Here is a 19,773-nt window from a genome sequence, read left to right on the forward strand (position 1 = left end):
GTGAGAGCTGGTTATTATACTGCTACACTGGTATCACCTGGACAGAAGGTTGGGTATACAGGAAAGGCATTATGGGGAATTAAGTATACAGGAGGGAGGAGGGGAGGGGAAAAGGGAGGGGGACGGGGAGCGGAAGGGGAGGGGGAGGGGTGAGGGAATGTTGCTCTTCTTTGATAATTCTGACTTAACATATAAGTCTGAGTATTAGATCACAACACCTTAATAAGCTGCCTATTGTAAAATGTAAACAGCCCAGTATCTCCAACACTAATTTAATTTTTTTCTTGGTAGGCTATCTTGTATTGACCAAAATATGCTAGAGTTATGAAAATGGTAAGCTAGGGTTATTACTCACATTGAAATCTGGCTCAGCCAATCCAATGATTTTTGTTCAATTTGTAATATCAATGAGCAAAAGGTAGATGGTAAAAGGTTTTGGAAGGAAAGAAAAAGGTGAACGTGGGATATAAAAACTTCCACAACCTTTGAGGAAACTTATTCCATTTGGACAGTGCTGTGTATGTTGTGGTGGCATGTTTGTATGTCAGGGCCTATAAGTTAAACTAGTACAGCATTGCTACAATGTCCAATTTATCTATGAGGATATGATAGATTTACCAATAATTAAATCTTTGCTTCCACCTTCACCAATCCCAACCAACTCTGAGAGTGTACCAGAAGGGGTGGGGTGGGGGGGGGATCCTTCCGGAGAAAGGTTAAAGGGATTAGCACGAAATGCACTGGTTCTTATAAGACCTCTCATCAAAGGATTACTGCCAATTGGATTGAGACTCCATTTTAAGGACGTAGTATTGATTACCGATACGTTAGCACACGAATCAAATACCAACCATTCTTGGATGAAAACCTCTTTATTGATTTCTACTTGGCTGGTTGTCTGTACTCATCGGCTTAAAGCAACCCAGAGTTTTTTTTTGTGTTTTTATGGGAGGGTGGGGGGGTTGTGGTTTAAAATCAGTTTAATAAAGAGGATAAAACAATACTAAATATTGCATGATACTATATAGAATTAGTAATGATTATATACAGTTATGATCAAGAGTAAGGTTTTAAGAAGATTCCCCCAAGAGGGGAGCCTGTATGAGAACAAAAACCAAAACAACTTGATGTTCTTTGTTAAGAGAATAAAGTACTTTTCAATAAGAAAGACTGCACTTCTGTGATAGCATAGTCCATTTCCCTTCCATCGAACCCAGAGTGAAAATAAGAGTGTAAGAATGTACCACAAATCCCTTGACATTCAGTTCTGTCTCCACAGAAGAATCAGGATATTTGACATCAAGATTGGTCGAAGCAATTAACAGAATATACAAAACAACTACAAGGGAGTTGGTTAATTTAAATTATTCACACCGGACAGGGTGTAGGGACTCGCTGGGCCGACCGTCGCAACCGATGATTGTGATTGGTGATTGCGCTAGGGTTCTAATGCATATTCATATTAGAAGTCTTGGTTCAACTGGTAAATCATCGATGCGACCTATCACGTGCACGCTCCCGATGATACTCGGTTCGAGACGGTTGGATGACACATTATGAAGTACTGTATGTTCTACATGAGTTATAAGGCTGTTAACCTCTCATGTACATGACAGCCCAGCCATGTAGCTCATCTATCATACACATATCTATGAATATGCATAGATCTAACTACACTCACTCACCCTACATCTCATGAATAATTCAAGGACTATGTAGTGTGTTTCCCAGCTCCCTGGAGCAAAAAACATGCAAATAATTATCTAGATATAAAACTCCATGAATAGTCAGGTTACTTTTACAGACTTCCTCTTCTTCCCTGCAACACTTTCTTTAATTCCTCCCTACCCCACAACCCACTCCCCAACCCCCCCACTAACCCCCCTCCCCCATCCTTCTATTCTTTCTACCTCCAAACATTACCGATAACAAATAGCTGGCTGTACAGTTTAACATAGATAACCCTGACACAATGCTATTTCCTTTTTCTCTTTTGTTCCTTGCTCCCTTGTCTTACCTTCTTTTGTTTTACCTTCTCCCAAGGGCTCCTTATCTATTTTTCTTCTTCTTCCTCTTCCCCCCCCCCTCCCTCTCTCCCTCCTCACCTACAGTACTCCTCTCATTGCCTTCAGGGGGGTTCTTTTACCTCCTTCCCTATCCCCCTTTCAGTGCTTCCTTTCATTGTCCCCTGTATCGTCTGACATTGTCATACTCCTTTAATGTCAAGAGATAAACATCCTAAAATCCTTAAACATAGCCTTGGGCTGACTGCTACCTACCCACCTTCTACAGACTAACCCAGACATTAACCTAAGTACTATATCATACAATGGGTGAAATAGAATAATGTTGGTTTTAATGACTATATTTAACATTGTTATAAAGGTAGCCTTCAACCACGTACATAGCCCACAGTGACTGATTACAATGGACTCTGATGAACAATAACTACACATGATATACATACCCTTAAGTGCATTGATCTTGTATGTCAACAAGGATCGAATCCCTCAATTTATTGAAAAGGCTTTTCGCAAAACAATTTCTCACACAGATGTGGAAAGAAAAAAAAAATTGCTGAGATGAAACTGGTACCTTTTATTCTCAAAATAAAATAAAATTGTTAGCAATATGCTTATCCACTAGAGAGTCTGTGTAATAGAACATGTAAAAGTAAGTACTTTCTTTTACACACCTTTTATTCTCAACGACGAAACAGATTATAGGTCCATATGAACGTGTCCTGTTTCCACAATTCTTCATTTATTAATTCGATCTATGGTCAAAGGAGAAACTTATGCTGGACACGATTTAATAAATGAGGAACATATTCAAGGCCTCTTGCATGGTGAAATTGAAATCAATTGCTACCAGTTTTTACCAAAAATTGATTTGTGAGAGATTCATTTGAAACATTTGGGAGAAAAAGTGGACTTGAAGCAAACAGGGATGTTATATACATGGCCATTGACAAAACTGCTTGTTTTCTTACTTACAGTTGTTTTATAGTGTGTACACACTAAACATAGTGTGCAGACACTATACATAGTGTGTACACACTGTACATAGTGTGTACACACTATACATAGTGACAATTTCAACTTAGTCTGTCATTATACTCTATGCTGACCTGTGCACTGTTTAAATACTACACATAGTGTGTACATACTATACATACTATACATAGTGTGAACATATTATACATAGTGTGTACATACTAAACATAGTGACAATTTTAACATACTCTGTCATTACTCTATGCTGACCTATGCACTGTTTACATACTATACATAGTGTGTACATACAATAAATAGTGTGTAGTTGTGTACACACTATACATAGTGTGTACATACTATACATAGTGACAATTTTAACATTCTCTGTCATTACTCTATATACTGACCTGTGTACTGTCTACATACTATACATAGTGTGTACATACTTTACATAGTGTGTAGTTGTGTACACACTATACATAGTGTGTACATACTATACATAGTGACAATTTTAACATTCTCTGTCATTACTCTATATACTGACCTGTGTACTGTCTACATACTATACATAGTGTGTACATACTTTACATAGTGTGTAGTTGTGTACACACTATACATAGTGTGTACATACTATACATAGTGACAATTTTAACATACTCTGTCATTACTCTATATAGCTGCCAACATTCAGGCAAGTCTAACTTGTCTGATACCCCAGGGGAATTCAATCCAATCAAACCCACGAACCTCCTCATTTGGGTAATTTTCCGCTTCCGAGGAGATCGTCAAATCTTGCGAATGGAGAAAAAGTCATGTTGATGATTTATTAAGTCAACAGCCAAGTAGAAAGCCCTGAGTTGAAACTGGCTTTTTTTAATGTTAATTAAATTACCAAATAATAACCTCTAGGCTAAGAGCATCACTATTTCATTCAAAACCTCTCGTAAATTTTCCCTTCTGGAAGGTTAAAGAGTTCAATAACTTCAAAACATATACCTGTTTCAAATCGTCTCATCGTGAAATTTAGTTTTCTTGAAATATTTCTCGTTTTTTTTACTTTTGTACCGGAATGTTCCTTTCTCTCCTTGGATCATTTGGCTTTTATACCGACAAATATCTTTTGATAAAAATTTGATAAATTTATGGTAAATGCTTTTCAGGCTATTGCCATTACGATGTGGAGGCTAAATAATGCGAAGATGTAAACAGTTGAATGTAAGGATGACTTCGAACACTGGCTTCATCATCAGACGTGATCAGTGAGATCACGAGTTTACTGTTTCAAAGGAATTTAGAGCAATGACAAAATATGCAGATGTATTCAGAACTGGAGACGTATTCGCACAAGTTAAAGCAGTATTATCATCATAGTTTAACGACTCTGTTCATCTCTATGAGTTTGACGGCCAATTTCGTCCTGACAGAGAATGTACCCAAATTGAGCCATCTTGATTGGATGGTAAATCGTTGTTGTCATGTCAACAAACAAACAAATGTATTTTTAAAAATGTGAAAGAATGTGATAACACTGTCCAGTCTGATTATTCTATTCACAAACATGATCAAAGATTGTGATTAAAATGCAGTGGACTCAGAAGTTATCAGTTGCATGCTCACAACATGTAACTATCCAGCCAAAAGTTAATTAGCCTGATATTAACAGGAATTGACACGATCGAAACTCTTTTCAATCATATTTTTACAAATTATGTATTTTAAACAAATAGAAATTAATTTTAAGGGAAACAAGCAGCTAGCTGAATTTGCATGAATATTTAAATATTCATTAAATCTCACAAACTCTCAAGACAAATTCGATAAAAGTCTGATGATATGGTTCCAATAAAGTACAATAACTATCATAATAGTTAGTACTACAGTGTCTCCTTAAAATGTTATCCCGAGGCCATCGATTAAAAAAAAGTGGAGTTCAAGGAACGTTTTTGTCTAGTGTACTTTGGATACAAACTTGTACAAACATTTTGAGACATTTTCCAGTAATTCAGTTAGAACTGATGAAATGTGTGGATTGATGTGAAAAGTTTCTGAAACAGTCTCTGTCTTAGGACTGATGACAGGTAGAGCAATGTTGAAGTCCATGTTAAATAGTTGAGCTGATAGCCTGATTTAACTACTAAGAATGGTTCTAAGCTCTCTAAACATCCATGAGATGATAGGGAGCTCATCTTTGGTGTGATATTAGAAGCAATATGGCAATGCTCAACAGTCTTTGTACTCCATCGGATGAACCTGGAATCCAGTGGCAGAGTGTCCAAGGGCGTAGGAACCGGGGGGTGAAAAATATGGAGGGGCAGAAGTATCATTCCACCCCCCTGCTTTGCAAGTCAGAAAACCCCTTTTTCATTTCCAAAGGAGAAAAAAATCTCATTTGGAGCACCAAATTGCATCTAAGGCCAGGTGAAAATGCAAAATTATTTACAAAATGGAGTGGGTGTTGAAGTGTGCTATATTGCACCAAATTGCATCTGAGGCCACCTGGAAATGCAAAAAGATTCCAAAGGGGAGGGGGACACCCCCTCCCCTTAGACCCCTCCCCCAGGCCGGCCATCAGTCTTCAGCCCCCCACTCAAAAGTACCTTCCGACGCCACTGGGAGCGTCCATACAGTCAGGGGACAGATGCCCCCCCCTGACGGACTCAAATGGACTGCTGGCGCCCTTTTCAGCTTTTTATCACTTATTCGTGATTATTGACTTTTTTATTGCGCTCTCATCTACCTATTGACATTTGTCACATTTTTTTGGCAATGACACCTATTTATTCTTCGTTTATCTGCAAATTAGCAAGGCCCGGAAATGGGTCATTTCCGGCGATCTAGGGAGTATCTTTACTCAAAAAATTTCTGTGCGCTCTTCTTGGATAGTGTTGAAAGTGGAACTGAGCAAAAGTGTAAAGCAGAACACAGGATAACAAAACACTTTATGGTCGGAAGTATAACATACTTTTATGTTTGACTGTTCTCATCCCTAACGGTTATTTCCTTATCTCCTTCCATTCCTTCATATTTAACCTTCCAATCTCCTCTTCCCCCCCCCCCTCCCCCACACACACCCTTCCCCTACCTCCAGACATTTATAATTAGGCAGTTTGGTAATTATGCAAAACTTTCAAGTCAGAATTCCTCTTTAAGCAAAGGATTGAAGTTGGATTGCACGTGAATGCAGGGTAAGGGAGATAATAGCAAGGAATAAACAGAGGGTAACATGGCAGGGGGGGGGGAGGGGAGGTAGGTAGGAATCTTTGAAAACCTCAAACATTATCTAATTACTTACTAACTTCCTACAAGAGTATTTTCAATTTGTGTTTTCATTCTTAGACTCAATGGTACTATAGTTACTCGCTACAAGATGTTACTTTCGATGGCCAAATAAATGGTTCCTTTTGGAAGCAAAATGGTTTCCCTTTTGGTTAAACTTTTGCATTATTACAAAGGATGTCTTATAACCTAAACAGTTGCTAGAAATTGTAAACCTATATATGCAAATTCTAACTGCTGTCAATATTCCTCAGCTTTTCTTTTTTCATTCATTCTTTATTTCTTTATATATTTATTTTTGGTCTCTTTAGAACTCTTGTTATATACCCACCATTAATCAGCTGGCCTCATCCTTGATACCGTGGTCACTAATTTAGAGTGACTGGCTATCATGGTGTTCGTGGATACTGTTCCTATCCCACGCAGGCCTAACCAGACCAATCGTGACGTTTACGATGCAGTTATAATCCCCGATCTCATTATACTAACTTTCTGCCCAGCCCTCCTACTATCATCTATGATTATGTTTAGTCGGTATGTCCGTCACTGAGCTCATTGAAACCAGTGTACGTAACTTCTGCCATACAACCTACTCCCCCTCGCCCTCGCTGCAGTATTTAAGGTCTTCCTAATTCTGATGAAATATTTGTCGAGGTCAGGCACCCCCTACCTGGATGGTATTTTAGCTGGTGGGTTAGATTTCACGACAACAAAACATACATATATGTACAGTAGTATGACTCAACTTCAACAGAAGCAGTCTTGAGAGGTGGAAAACTGGCCGTACTGTCCAATAGTCAACACAAACACCCAAATGGAAAGTAGTGTTATGCAAGACACCTGCCTTACAATTGCTTCTGTATCGTTTGTGTCCCTTCTACAGTAAGATGTTAATGTAACATGTACAGGGTGGTACAGCAAACAAGGATAGGACATTGTACGATATATAATTAAATGGTGTCCCTGCCCCGGGGTACTTAAAGGATGGCTTTAGGCACAAACTTAAGTTATGTTATGTTAAAGTTGAGTTTTTGGACTGTCCTTGCACCCATCCTAATTAAATTGTTTACTAATCTGCAGATAGTCAACAATGCAGTTTGCCCTGATCTTCGGGCGGAGTGTATAGCCTAGTGGTTAACGCCGGCGTCTCCCAGTCATGAGATCCCCGGTTCGATTCCCCGCCGACAGCAATGTGTGTCGTCTGGCAAGGGTGTTGTTCAATAACAACTTCCCGACATGGACGTTAAATGGATGTGTGCCGAGAGATTGGCTACGGTCAGCTTGCGAGTCTATAAGCCTCCATGGCTTCTTTCGCGAGTTCCTGCTTGCGGGAAGATCACTATACATACATACATACATACATACATCTTTGCTTGATACAGTACATAAAGGAAGGACACAACAGGTCCAATGTTAATCCAAACTGTTTTTGTGTCCATATTATTTATAGGTTTTTAACAATATGCTGATGTTCCATTTACAATGTAATATCATTTAGTTTGGTACAGTACAAAATGGCAGGACAGTATGGTTTAATTCAAGTGTCTTTGTGTACTTATGATACAGTAAATTAAAGATTTTCCAATAATCCAATGTATCATTATTTCTTGATGTACACAAAGGCAGGACTGAAGAGGTTTAATTCCAAACTGTCTTAGTGTCCTTACGATAGTGTAAATTATTATGTATGTAGATTTTTTTATAATCCAATGTATTATATCTTGAAACAGTACACAATGGCAGGACTGCAGAGGTTTAATTCCAAACTGTCTTAGTGTCCTTACGATAGTGTAAATTATTATATGTAGATTTTTCAATAATCCAATGTATTATTATTTCTTGAAAGAGTACACAATGGCAGGACTGAAGAGGTTACACTCCAAACTGTCTTTGTTACTGTTATATCTTCAACAATGCATGTTGTTTTGCAGGATCAATCAAGACAAATATACTGAACTTTGTTAGCATCACTCGAATGAATCATGTAACTTCGCCTTTAAACGGCATTCATGCCTTATCCCGTAAAGATTATATTCATTCTCACTCTCATCCATTTCTCCTGTTAAATCCTGTCTTTCTTAACCTGGGTCTAAGTCACTGATATTCACTGCGAGGCACTTCTGTGGCTCAATCCAGACTCCTTCCCACCCCACCCCCCCCCAAAAAAAATAAAAATCCCTATGACAATGCACATGTATATAAACATTATCATGTAATTAACAGGGACTAATGAAGCATTCCAATGCGTAGCAGTTTTAAATGAAGGCTCTGAACGTTGTCTCAATTATAATACACTATGGTCTGTATCAAAAAACCGCTATATATCATCTCAATTATCTAGCAATTTGCCCATGTTTTGGATAAATTATTCCCTGAGAAACATGTCCTAGATACTTCCATAGGTACAAACTACATGTCATCGTTCAATACTAAAGTAACACCATGGGCTGATGAGGAAAATAAGAGATCTGTGCTCCCTCTTACCTATAATTACACAATACTATAACACTCTTCCAACATACTTTCCATTGAAAACTGGTTTGGATATTAAAACTGTGACAAGCTTACCTATCTCCTAAATAACCTCAGCACTCTCACTCCACCATGCCCAGCGTGAACTGGTTCACTCTAGGTACCGTTACAGCGAAAGTGCTGAGCTTGTGACGTGACAAGTAGACGAGGTGGGAATTAAATCTTGTCATTCCCTCACCCTGATTCCTACGATTCGATGTATTTATAGGAATAAAGTACATATTTTGCTTAAATTCCACAACAGTGATTTTGCATTCGACACTGAAATATTATTGTTTTCATAATTCGCTCAATGTGATTCCTATAACTAAGTTGTAGGAATTCTTATGAAATATTTAACATAGTTTTCACTTAAGTAGAATTTCAGAGATGGGAAATGATTGGAACATCCTCCCTTTCATCCATCCTGTAATATTACCTATCACATTAAATCGAATCAGGATTAAACTAAATCCTTTTTCGTCCTTGTTTTAATATATGAAGTATATATATATATATATAGCTTTCCGTCTGATCAACACATCTGACTGATTTTTTCGATACCCGAATAATTTGAAAACTAGGTCATGTGATGAATTTACAGGACTATTTTATTTCTTGGCTAGATCTGAAAATCTATCAGATTATTACTTCCAGCTTTAAAACTATACGAATCGCATCTTCCCATTTTAGGCAATAAAACACAACACTGTGATGATTCAAAGCAACATAGAAAGAAAAAAAAAAGAGAAAAAAACTGTAAATCTATACATAATTTGACAAACTAGAAAATAGACTGTCCTAATTTCATGGTAGACGGGATACAAATTGTATGATTCATTTCCACAAACATACTCAGCCTTGTATCTCTACTCTCGGAGCGAAGCAGCCCCACGTGCCGGCCTATAGGCAGCTCTTATCATGGAGAGTAACATCACTGGAATTATTATTACTATTATTATTCTACATTTAAATGTGCACTGTGGCGGAGAAATTCAAATTACTTTTCCTAAAACACCCCGAGGAGCTGTTTTTATTGTTTTCATTAAACGGGCGCAATGGATGGATGGATGGAATCGAGACGACTTTCATTAAAGTTCATTAATTAAACATTCTTTGATATTTTTAATTGGCAAAGTAAAAATAAATCATTTGATTAATTATAGAGTTAGAAGAACTTATTCAAAAAAAAAGAGAAAAAAATATGTCATAAAATGCAGAAGGTTAATTATTAAATAGAAAAAAAAAATTAAAATATTAAAAGATCTACTCTAAGCCAACAGAAAGGATACAAAACATCGGCTGTCTGTACATAAATTTACAAAACTAAAATGGTATCCTTAATTATGCTCTATCTGTAATTAGTTACTATAGCACAGCATTATGAATTTAAGGTAATTCAGAGTTGGAAACCTTGTGAACATCCCGAACCAGGATGGAGGTAAATTCCCAGTCTTAGCAGGGAATTAAGAGTGCAAAATATAAAGAAGAATAAAAAACCGCTGAGAGATGATTGTTTAAAGAAATTAAAATAAGGGTTGCTTATAGTAAAATTTGCTATTTTAAAGTACCCTATTGTAATGTTCAGGAGTACATTTGCCTGCTTTGTGAAAAAATTGCTGGAATTTGCATGTGCTAACAAACATGTTCGCGAGAAATTCTGTAAGGTTTTCCTTCTCGATGCAGATATTTTCCCAAACCTGTGTTTACAAAAAAATCTTTGTACGAAATTCAATTTGAGTTGTTCAAAGTTGTCACAGGAAGGGTGTGACAGGGGGGGGGGGGGGGGGGCATATGTCCCACTAACTCTTTTTGCATCATGTGTTGCATACCCGCGCATGTGGTCTGTACCCATTCCCATATTCTCTTTATCTCACCCATGGGGTCTGTATACATTCCCATATTCTCTTTACCCTACCCATGTATTCTGTTTACCCCTACCCATGTGGTCTGTACCCATTCCCATATTCTCTTTACCCCTACCCATGTGGTCTGTACCCATTCACATATTCTCTTTACCCCTACCCATGTGGTCTGTACCCATTCCCATATTCTCTTTACCCCTTCTCATGTGCTCTGTATATCCCTTTCCATATGCTCCCATCTTCCCAATCATTATTTATTTATTTACCCCCTCTGCAATACCCCCTCTCTCAGTTCCCGAGCTACCTTTTACGGTTTCTTTAAATATTTTTTTCTAATTTTCTTGGACAGCAATTCATCTTCCAGCCAGCCAGCCAGCACCCCAACATTGCTGTAAACATCCAATAAATCTCTAACATTGATTTCATACCAATCTCTCCTCCTTCTCCTCTTCGTCTAAGGGGTAAAACTTTCTTCTCCGATATTCACAAATTTTCTTTTGCTCTCCTCCTTGTAATCAGACAATTTTCTGTTATCTTCTTGTCTCAGCGTGAAATTCAAGTACGGCAACCTTTCAAAATTTTTCACCATTGCAGATGGTTTGTAATTCTAGAACTTCCCGGGAGGCTCACAGGACGGATACTTTGTTCCGTTTTTCATCTCCGAAGAACGAACAGAGCTAGTATATAAACGTGGACAACTCCAGAGCAGCGTGACGGAACGAGTAACAAGTGTTTAGGGATGGCATGCCATGAATTATTCATTGGTACTGTATATATTCAAAGCTGAGATAATTTGCGATTTTGACAAATCAAATCAGATTTTCTTTTCTTTCCTTTTTTTTTCTTTTTTCTCTCTTTTTTTTTTTCTCTGGGTCGATATATACATTTCCCGAAAGTGGGCTAAGTTATGATCACTGACATTAATAAACGAGTAGAAATAAATGGTAGCGTGAGTGCATATTGAGGTAAATTTCTCAATTTGGTGAACATCATAATTGTCTGAGAGCTCTCAAATATTTTTGAAATTGTTGTTATTAATTAATTTAAAAGGAGTCCGATTATACACTATAAAACACTTCCAATAGAAAGAAAATAGGCAACGGGGGGGAAAAAAATTGCAAATATAATATTTGTACGTTTTTTTTTCTTTCTTTTACCACGAACAAAAAAATGCAAAATAGTTGCCAAAAGTGTGGAAAATCGGAAAATTTGTTTTCACCATTGTCTGAACAACTAGTACAGTTTTCAGAAGGTTGAATTTTCCTTTTCGATAGGAGCTCAAAACACAATATTTATATAATTTACAAAATATATTTATATATTTTTTCAATATTTGGCAGCTTATTACCTTCTACTTCTTTTCCTCCCTTTCCAATTTTTTTTTGTTTTTTTTTGTAAAAATTTCTCGTATTTTTTGAATCACAAACAGTTCTCATCTAGGTACATATCCTTACTAAATATATTCATACATTATGAAGTTTTATTTTTTTCTTTTCTCTTTTTTGCAGCTTATTTTGCCATTCTCAAATGTTGATGATTTCTTCACCTCCACAAAAGGGTTGGTTCATTTATCTCTCGACAGTAAAAGGTGTGCAACCTCTAAAAATCATCTCACACCTTTCAATGACGTCAAAAATAAAAAATGTGCAACATTTCTGATTCGTATTTTCGCAGTGCAGCAACTCCGAAGGGTACAGACCACGTATGTAGATGAATGATGATGCTGAACAATCCACGCAATTCAATTTTAATTGTTTAATTAACCATGAATTATTGGACATTATTGGCTGATAGTATTGAATGAGAGGATCTAGGAGTGGTGGTTATACTGTCTGGACACCCTCATCTAGTTGTGTCTACATATTAAAGTTGCTATGAATCATTCTTGTACTCAGTAGTACTAGGCAGTAGTAGCACTTACAGAAAGGGACAACAGTTTCTGTTATGTTTTCTGGTATTTGCACCGCATATTATACACTACTATGGTACCTAAGGTTAACATAAATTAAATAAGTTAAATGTGGATCTTTTCAGGGGAGTGTTAGCTCAGTGGATAACGCCGGTGCCTTCCAATCATAAGGTCCCCGGTTCGAGTCACTCCCAGATTAATGTATGTCATCCAGTTACAGAGTTGTTGACAATTGACAATTCATAATCATGGACGTTAAATATGAATCTAAGAGACTGCCTCGGTCAGCTTGGGGCTTTGATGAGGCTTCTTCGCGAGTTCCTCCTTGCAGGAGGATCTAAAATACATACATACATACATACACACATACATACATACATCAACCAGGGTTTGGAACAGTACTGGACACACAAAACAAACAATTCTGTAGTTTAATTGTTTTGGTTATAGGGGAACAGGTTAGCACATTAAAGCATTCTATTTAAAACTTATAGTTCTTTACTATTCACTTCATATATATGAAACTTAATAGGCCACAGCCACAAACTTTATTGAACATATGTAGTTCTAAGACCAATTGATGTGATCACATTTAACATATTGAAAACTAATTAACTTAAAAGTAATCCTGTTAAATGTTACAACATTGTTATATTAAGTGTTGTAGGTGTTGTTATCCTGCTTGTACACTAATATACTGTATATTATAAACTAATGATCTAAATCTCATGATTTTAGCATATATAATTGTAATATTTGTATACATGTGCAATGCACTAGCCATACAAAAAGACATATTTATAAACCTTCTTCGAACAGTAAATTTCATTTATTTCTGCATTCATCCTCGCACTTACAAGTACAGTTGTGACCGAAAAGTAAATCCTCATGATTCACATACATCTCTTCTTCATTTCTCATAGGCCTTAATTCTTCACATTTGTGAACGCACAGAGGATCAGGTTTCTTCCCCGGAGAGGTCAAAAGCTGACTCGGATGGATATGCTCACATATGAGAATGTTACGCTTATCAACGACCAATGACAGAACAAATTATACGCAATCACAAAAATATTGTGATGATTGTTTATGATGATACACTGTGAGGGCGCTGTCCTGTATGTTCATATATCTTCTCTGCCATTACTTCTCGCACCATGCCCTGAGCATCCACCATCTCGCACGATGCCCTGAGCATCCACAATCCTGCATGATGCCCTGAGCATCCACCATCTTGCACCATGCCCCGAGCATCCACAATCTCGTACCATGCCCTGAGCATCCATGATCTCGCACCATGCCCTGAGCATCCCCGATCTCCACCATTCCCTGAGCATCAAGGATATCCCATGATGCCCTGAGCATCCTCGATCTCGCACCATGCCCTGAGCATCCATGATCTCGCACCATGCCCTAAGCATCCACGATCTCGCACCATGCCCTGAGCATCCCCGATCTCGCACCATGCCCTGAGCATCAAGGATATCTATCTCATGATGCCCTGAGCATCCACGAAGGTCAGGATTCTCCCCGAAACAGAGAGATCACTGAGTATAATGTTAAGTAGCAGGAATGGAATATCAGGGGCCGTAAAAAGACAAAGTAATTTGACAAAGCAAAATGATATGAAACAAAAGTGGAGAAGTAAGAGAGCTTACCCTTCACCAGCAATGACAGACTGCCCTCTATCTGGATACCGTCGGCTCCTGTTCCAACGCATCTCAGCGATTTTCCATGATATTCCCGTCCTGGGTTTGGTATTTCTAAAACTCCAGTGGTATCCTTGAGCAAACTATTCCCGGGATTTGCAATAATGTTGACGGTATTCCTACTGAATGACGGATCCAGTGGTTGTCTGTCCAGAAACCAATCGATACTCACTTCTGGTTTCGTTCCAGGAATGATACAACTGACGGTGAAGGGGGACCCCTGGGTCAACATGACTGTTTCTCCATCATAGTAATCTGCTATGATCGACTTCTTCAACTGAATCATCGACGGTGGAACTGAAATGAATTCACAGAAGAACAATTAACCTTTAATTAACAATCAACTTTTTTGTAGCGTCTTTAGTTGTCTTATTAATTGTGTTTGCACAACATTTTCTGGTTAAAAACAACTTTGACTAGAGTATAGACCACTTCTCATCAACTTCCACCAAAAACGTTACCTTAATGAAATATCCTGTACGACGATACAAAGTACACACAGAAATATATGTTCCTTTTTGTTTTCTTCACATTCCCTACAAGGGTTTTTAGTGTTGATTCAATAAAACACTGCACATAAATTACATAACAGTGAGAAGTTAAGTTCAAGTACAAGAGGACAGACCTGGATAACAGTGGGTAGACCTCCACTATGACTAGTGTTACCAATCATAAATATTTTTCTGTGACACATTATGTTTGGGGTCACATTGAAAAAAATGCAACATTGTCGTCCATTTTGAAGTACGCTCATGGTGTTGTATGGTGTAACTGACCACAGTTGTAATAATATAGCATGAATATTCTGTCTGTCTGTCTCTGTCTATCTCTGTCTGTCTCTGGCTGTCTGTCTGTATCTGTGTCTGATTATGTGTCTGTCTGTATGTCTCTATCTATCTCTGTCTGTCTCTGGCTGTCTGTCTCTGGCTGTCTGTCTCCGTATGTCTGTTGCTATCATAGGCGTAGGAGGCGGGGGGGCTGGGGGGGCTGGGGGGGCTGCAGCCCCCCCAACAATTTTTTTGGGTGAAAATTCGGGCAATATGCTGAGAATTTTTCGGGCACCTACTGGAAGAAAAAAAATATGCAATGTGTTTTTCTGGGGGTTTTTTGGTAAAAATTCGGCAATATGCTGAGAATTATTCGGGCATCTACTGAAAGAATAATAATTTGCAATGTGTTTTTCAATTTTTTGGTGAAAATTCGGGCAATAGGACTATGCTGAGAAGTTTTCGAGCACCTACTGAAAGAATAATAATTTGCAATGTGTTTTTCAATATTTTGGTGAAAATTCGGGCAATATGCTGAGAATTTTTTCGGGCACCTACTGAAAGAATAATAATTTGCATTTTTTTTTCAGTTTTTTTGGTGAAAATATGGGCAATATGCTGAGAATTTTTCGGGCACCTACCAGTGGCAGAGCGTTCATACAGTCAAAGGGGCGATGACCCCTGACGGATTCAAATGGACTGCTGGCGCCCTTTTCAGCTTTTTACCACTTTTTACTTATTCGCGATTATCGACTTTTTTATTGCGCTCTCAAATACCTATTGACATTTTTCACATTTTGTTGGTGCAATTTTCTGACAAATGGCGATGACACCTATTTATCCTTCATTTATCTGCAAATTAGCAAGGCCCGGAAAGGGTCATTTCCGGCGATCTAGGGAGTATCTTTACTCAAAAATTTCTGTACGCTCCGCGCCAACCTGTGGTGGCGCTCCGCTTAGATAGTGTCAAAAGCACCCCTACAGACCCATTCTCTTCCCCCTGACCAATACCCCTAGCTCCGCCACTGGCACCTACTGAAAAAAGAAGAATAATTTGCAATGTGTTTTTCAATGGTTAAACTGATATTATTATCATTATTATTGTAAGGACTTCCCCAATAATTCTAACCAATATAGAAGGGTAATAACACGAAAAATGATTTTATGTTATTGGCAGGTGATGTAGTAACTGATGGATGCCTATGTGATATGCACATTAGCATGTAGAACGTGCGCGGAGGGCGAGAAAAAATTTTGGTTATATTTTTCGGGCAAGTCGTTACAGCCCCCCCAAATCAAATGAGGCTCCTACGCCTATGGTTGCTGTCTGTCTGTGCCTGTCTGTGTGTCTGTGCATGTCTGTCTGTGTCTGTCCACCTGCGTCTGTCAGGTACGTGCTTTTAAAACAATTCTTCAGGGCTCAATAATTGCTGTACATAAATCATTTTCAACAGTTCATATGTATTTACAGTCATGTCACAGCTGGTCCCATTTCTTAATTCTTCATTTTGCCATGAGTACATTATTCATTATTTGACTGGACCCTGGGCCTGCATGGTGGCCTCACCTCTCTCTCTCTGCTCTACTCCCATCCCCAAACTTCAGGCTTGCCTGTCACCACAACCTAACCCTTCAACAACTGCTTTAAGTTTTGGGAATGTAACCATATCAACCATGTTGGTTCTGCACATGAATGCATAAAAGTGACAACTTCACTGGACCCAAATTTGCAACTAAACCACTTCGCAACCAGCTACGGGGAAAGAGGAAAACAAATACCCCATAACCCACTTAAATTCCTTAATGATGACAATTCATATTGGTACCCTGTTTTGGTACCCTGTTAAGAAATCCCCTCCCTCCCCCTTCCCGCACCCCCCTCCCTATTCTCATAGTCTGCGTCATCCTGTCTCTAACCTGTTCAGACTAATTTTCGAGATAAACCCTAAATCAAAATCGTATGGTAATTTTTTTTCCTCTGAGTAAGATGGCTGACTCATACATGCATTGTATCAACACTATAACCATTGCAGGTTTAAAGATCTATGAGTAAACTATTTGTTTGCTTTCGGCTTATTCCTGAAAGCCCATTCAACGATCAAATAATCACAGGAGTCCCACATTTTCTGTGCGACTACTGGATCTGGCATCCGGAGGCGGGCGGAATGACCTGAAAACTCATTCTTCAAATTGGCTCGGACGTCACAAGATGTCGGACAAATATATGATCTCTGAAGACATTAGCGGCAATAACCCTGGGAATGTTTACACCGGAGGCAATAAAATGACAGGCACGGATACATAAATTATCCCATGACAAGAAAGTCATGGAAAATCTGACTACAAGATCTAACTTGAAGGAAAATAGCTGATAAACACTACTAAGAGGTGTTCTTTTAGTCACAAAAGATTAAAGGAGTATCATATGCCAATATACACTAGATATGCAGGGGTTTTCCCAGGCTGGTATTCATTTTGTGAGGTGGCCGGCTCTCTGTTTCTTGCAACCGCCTCGCAAACACTAATTACCAACATGTATGTATGTATTTTAGATCTCATGTATGATAGTATGTGACAGTATGTAACAGTATGAGAAAGTATGTTATGGTGTGTATGTATATGACAGTATGTGATAGTATTTGATAGTATGGGGTAGTATGTGATGTATATGATAGTATGTGATGTATATGATAGTATGTGATAGCATGTTAAGGTGTGTATGTATATGACAGTATATGATAGTATGTGATAGTATGGGGTAGTGTGTGATAGTATGTGATAGTATGTGATAGTTTGTGATGTATGTGATAGTATGTTGCAGTATGTATGTATGTCATGTATGTATTGTGTCACAGACCAGTTGTAACCGCCTCTCACACGAGAAATCCCAGGGGGAAACCCTGAGATATGTATGCATGGCACTGGTGTACGGTAAATCGATGTATGCTTCCTTACTAATGTACACGGTCAGATGGAGCTGCACTGATAGACACTGTAGTTGCCCTGATTGTAATTCAAATTGTAAGATCCACTTCCTCCAGTACCCCAAGTTTAATCTACACATCCTCCAACTGAAACTGTATACATCGAATGTTCAACTTAAAGGCATAATCATCGATTTTGTACAATTGTCTGCACTCTAATGAATTGTTTCACACATTTCAGAATGTCGCAGTCAATTTTAACGTGTGTGTGAAGTTAGGTAAAAAAAGAGTATCCTTCATTTCAATGTTAACTCATTCCGATAAAGTCTGATAAACCCATCAATGAAAACACAGCATAGAGGAACACAACTCTTTGCATATGTTTAGCAATTTGCGTAGCACGGCTAGAGGACTCTTCTGATTGGTTGGTTTTCATTTAGTCGAAAATTCAGCATTAGCAATTCATGTACATGTAGTCCTGTCTCTCACATAGTCTTAGGCTTCACTATTCGACAAACTCGACCATAGGGCGATAAATAAGTCATTTTAAATATCCGGTTGACCTCTCTCACACCTCCAATGGGGGAGGGTACAGAAATGGTATCAAATTGCGTATCTTACAATCAGAGCTCAGTTCTACAGTATCTGAATGAAGCATTATCTCTGAACAGCCCAACATGTTTCATTCATAAAAACAATAGTAAAAAGGTTCACAAACTGTATTTGTATGGAGGCAAGGCCTTCTCACACACTTTCCACAACCATTTAACCCCTGGTGATTGGTCACTTGTCACATCAACATGTTTACAATTCAGACAGTTGCTTTCCGGGCATTATCTGTGCTGTGCCACATCTCTGTGTAATTCCCAAGTAGCCAAACACCAGCATGCGCAACTATATTAACAAGAAAAGGTCCCATATATGCACCAAGTTAATGTAGATTTAAGTACCCTAATTGCCAAGGAATAAGGAAACCAACATATCATATCATCTCGTGGCCAGGACTCAAACCTGCAGTCCTTAGATCGCAAGGCCATTCATCCTCTTGAAATCCATTCGATCAAACTGCTCACCGAAATTGAAAAATTCTACAAAGTCTCCAAGTGGTCAAGAGTATGAAAATATTTTACCCCCTCTTTCCGTTGAAATATATCAGGGAGCCGAAATCGTTATATGATATGAGAGCCCATAGCAATACTTGTCAGAAAATGTTCATATTCGGACCCGAAGTGCAAACTCACCGTCTACGTCGAGGGTCACCCGTGCCCTCAAGGGTTCCTGTAGGCCATCGTGGTTCCCCTGACACTCCAGCCACGTGCCGTGAGCTGCGAACGAAGTCGAGAAATTCATCCGACTGATGGTCTGCGTTAGCCTTGGCTCCGCAGGTGTTTCTGTCATCGTGGCGACCGACGGAGTATCGACGATGTTATCTTCCGCTCGCCAGACGAGTTCGGTGGCGGGGCGAGTACCCCTGAAATCAGTAAGGCAGGTGATGGCGGTGGGTTCTCCCGCAGTCACCCGTAAGACTCCTTCGTGTGGTACTTGCGTGTTGCTCCTGGTATCGGTGATTCCAATATCATCTGGAGGAACTGAAATAAGAGAGACAGTTTCCATGGTTACAATGATGGTGACGATGATGATGATCGATGATGATCATGGTACTCCCATGTACTTTAAAATCAACAATGATTCTGAATGTTGCTTGCAAACACTAACATTCGACATGTATTACATACTGTACACATCGGTTGCACTGACTCATGGAAGTTACGAATACTAGTTAAATACTAATATTAACATGTCAAATTGCTATGTA

The 19,773-nt window shown here is 38.6% G+C and overlaps 1 protein-coding gene across 6 annotated transcripts in view; it reads right to left on the reverse strand.

The window, feature by feature from the left end:
- The window catches only part of LOC139976947 (nephrin-like), a 157,158-nt gene that overhangs the window by 124,715 nt on the left and 12,670 nt on the right, over positions 1-19,773 (reverse strand). For all 6 annotated transcript variants that reach the window (XM_071985846.1, XM_071985847.1, XM_071985849.1 and 3 more), the window contains exons 4-5: positions 19,199-19,546; positions 14,216-14,563 (exon numbers count right to left, since the gene is read on the reverse strand). In XM_071985846.1, the coding sequence (XP_071841947.1) occupies positions 14,216-14,563; positions 19,199-19,546 (696 nt within the window). The remainder of the gene's footprint in view (positions 1-14,215; positions 14,564-19,198; positions 19,547-19,773) is intronic.

This window comes from Apostichopus japonicus, chromosome 12 (assembly GCF_037975245.1).
Source record: "Apostichopus japonicus isolate 1M-3 chromosome 12, ASM3797524v1, whole genome shotgun sequence".
NCBI lineage: Eukaryota > Metazoa > Echinodermata > Holothuroidea > Aspidochirotida > Stichopodidae > Apostichopus > Apostichopus japonicus.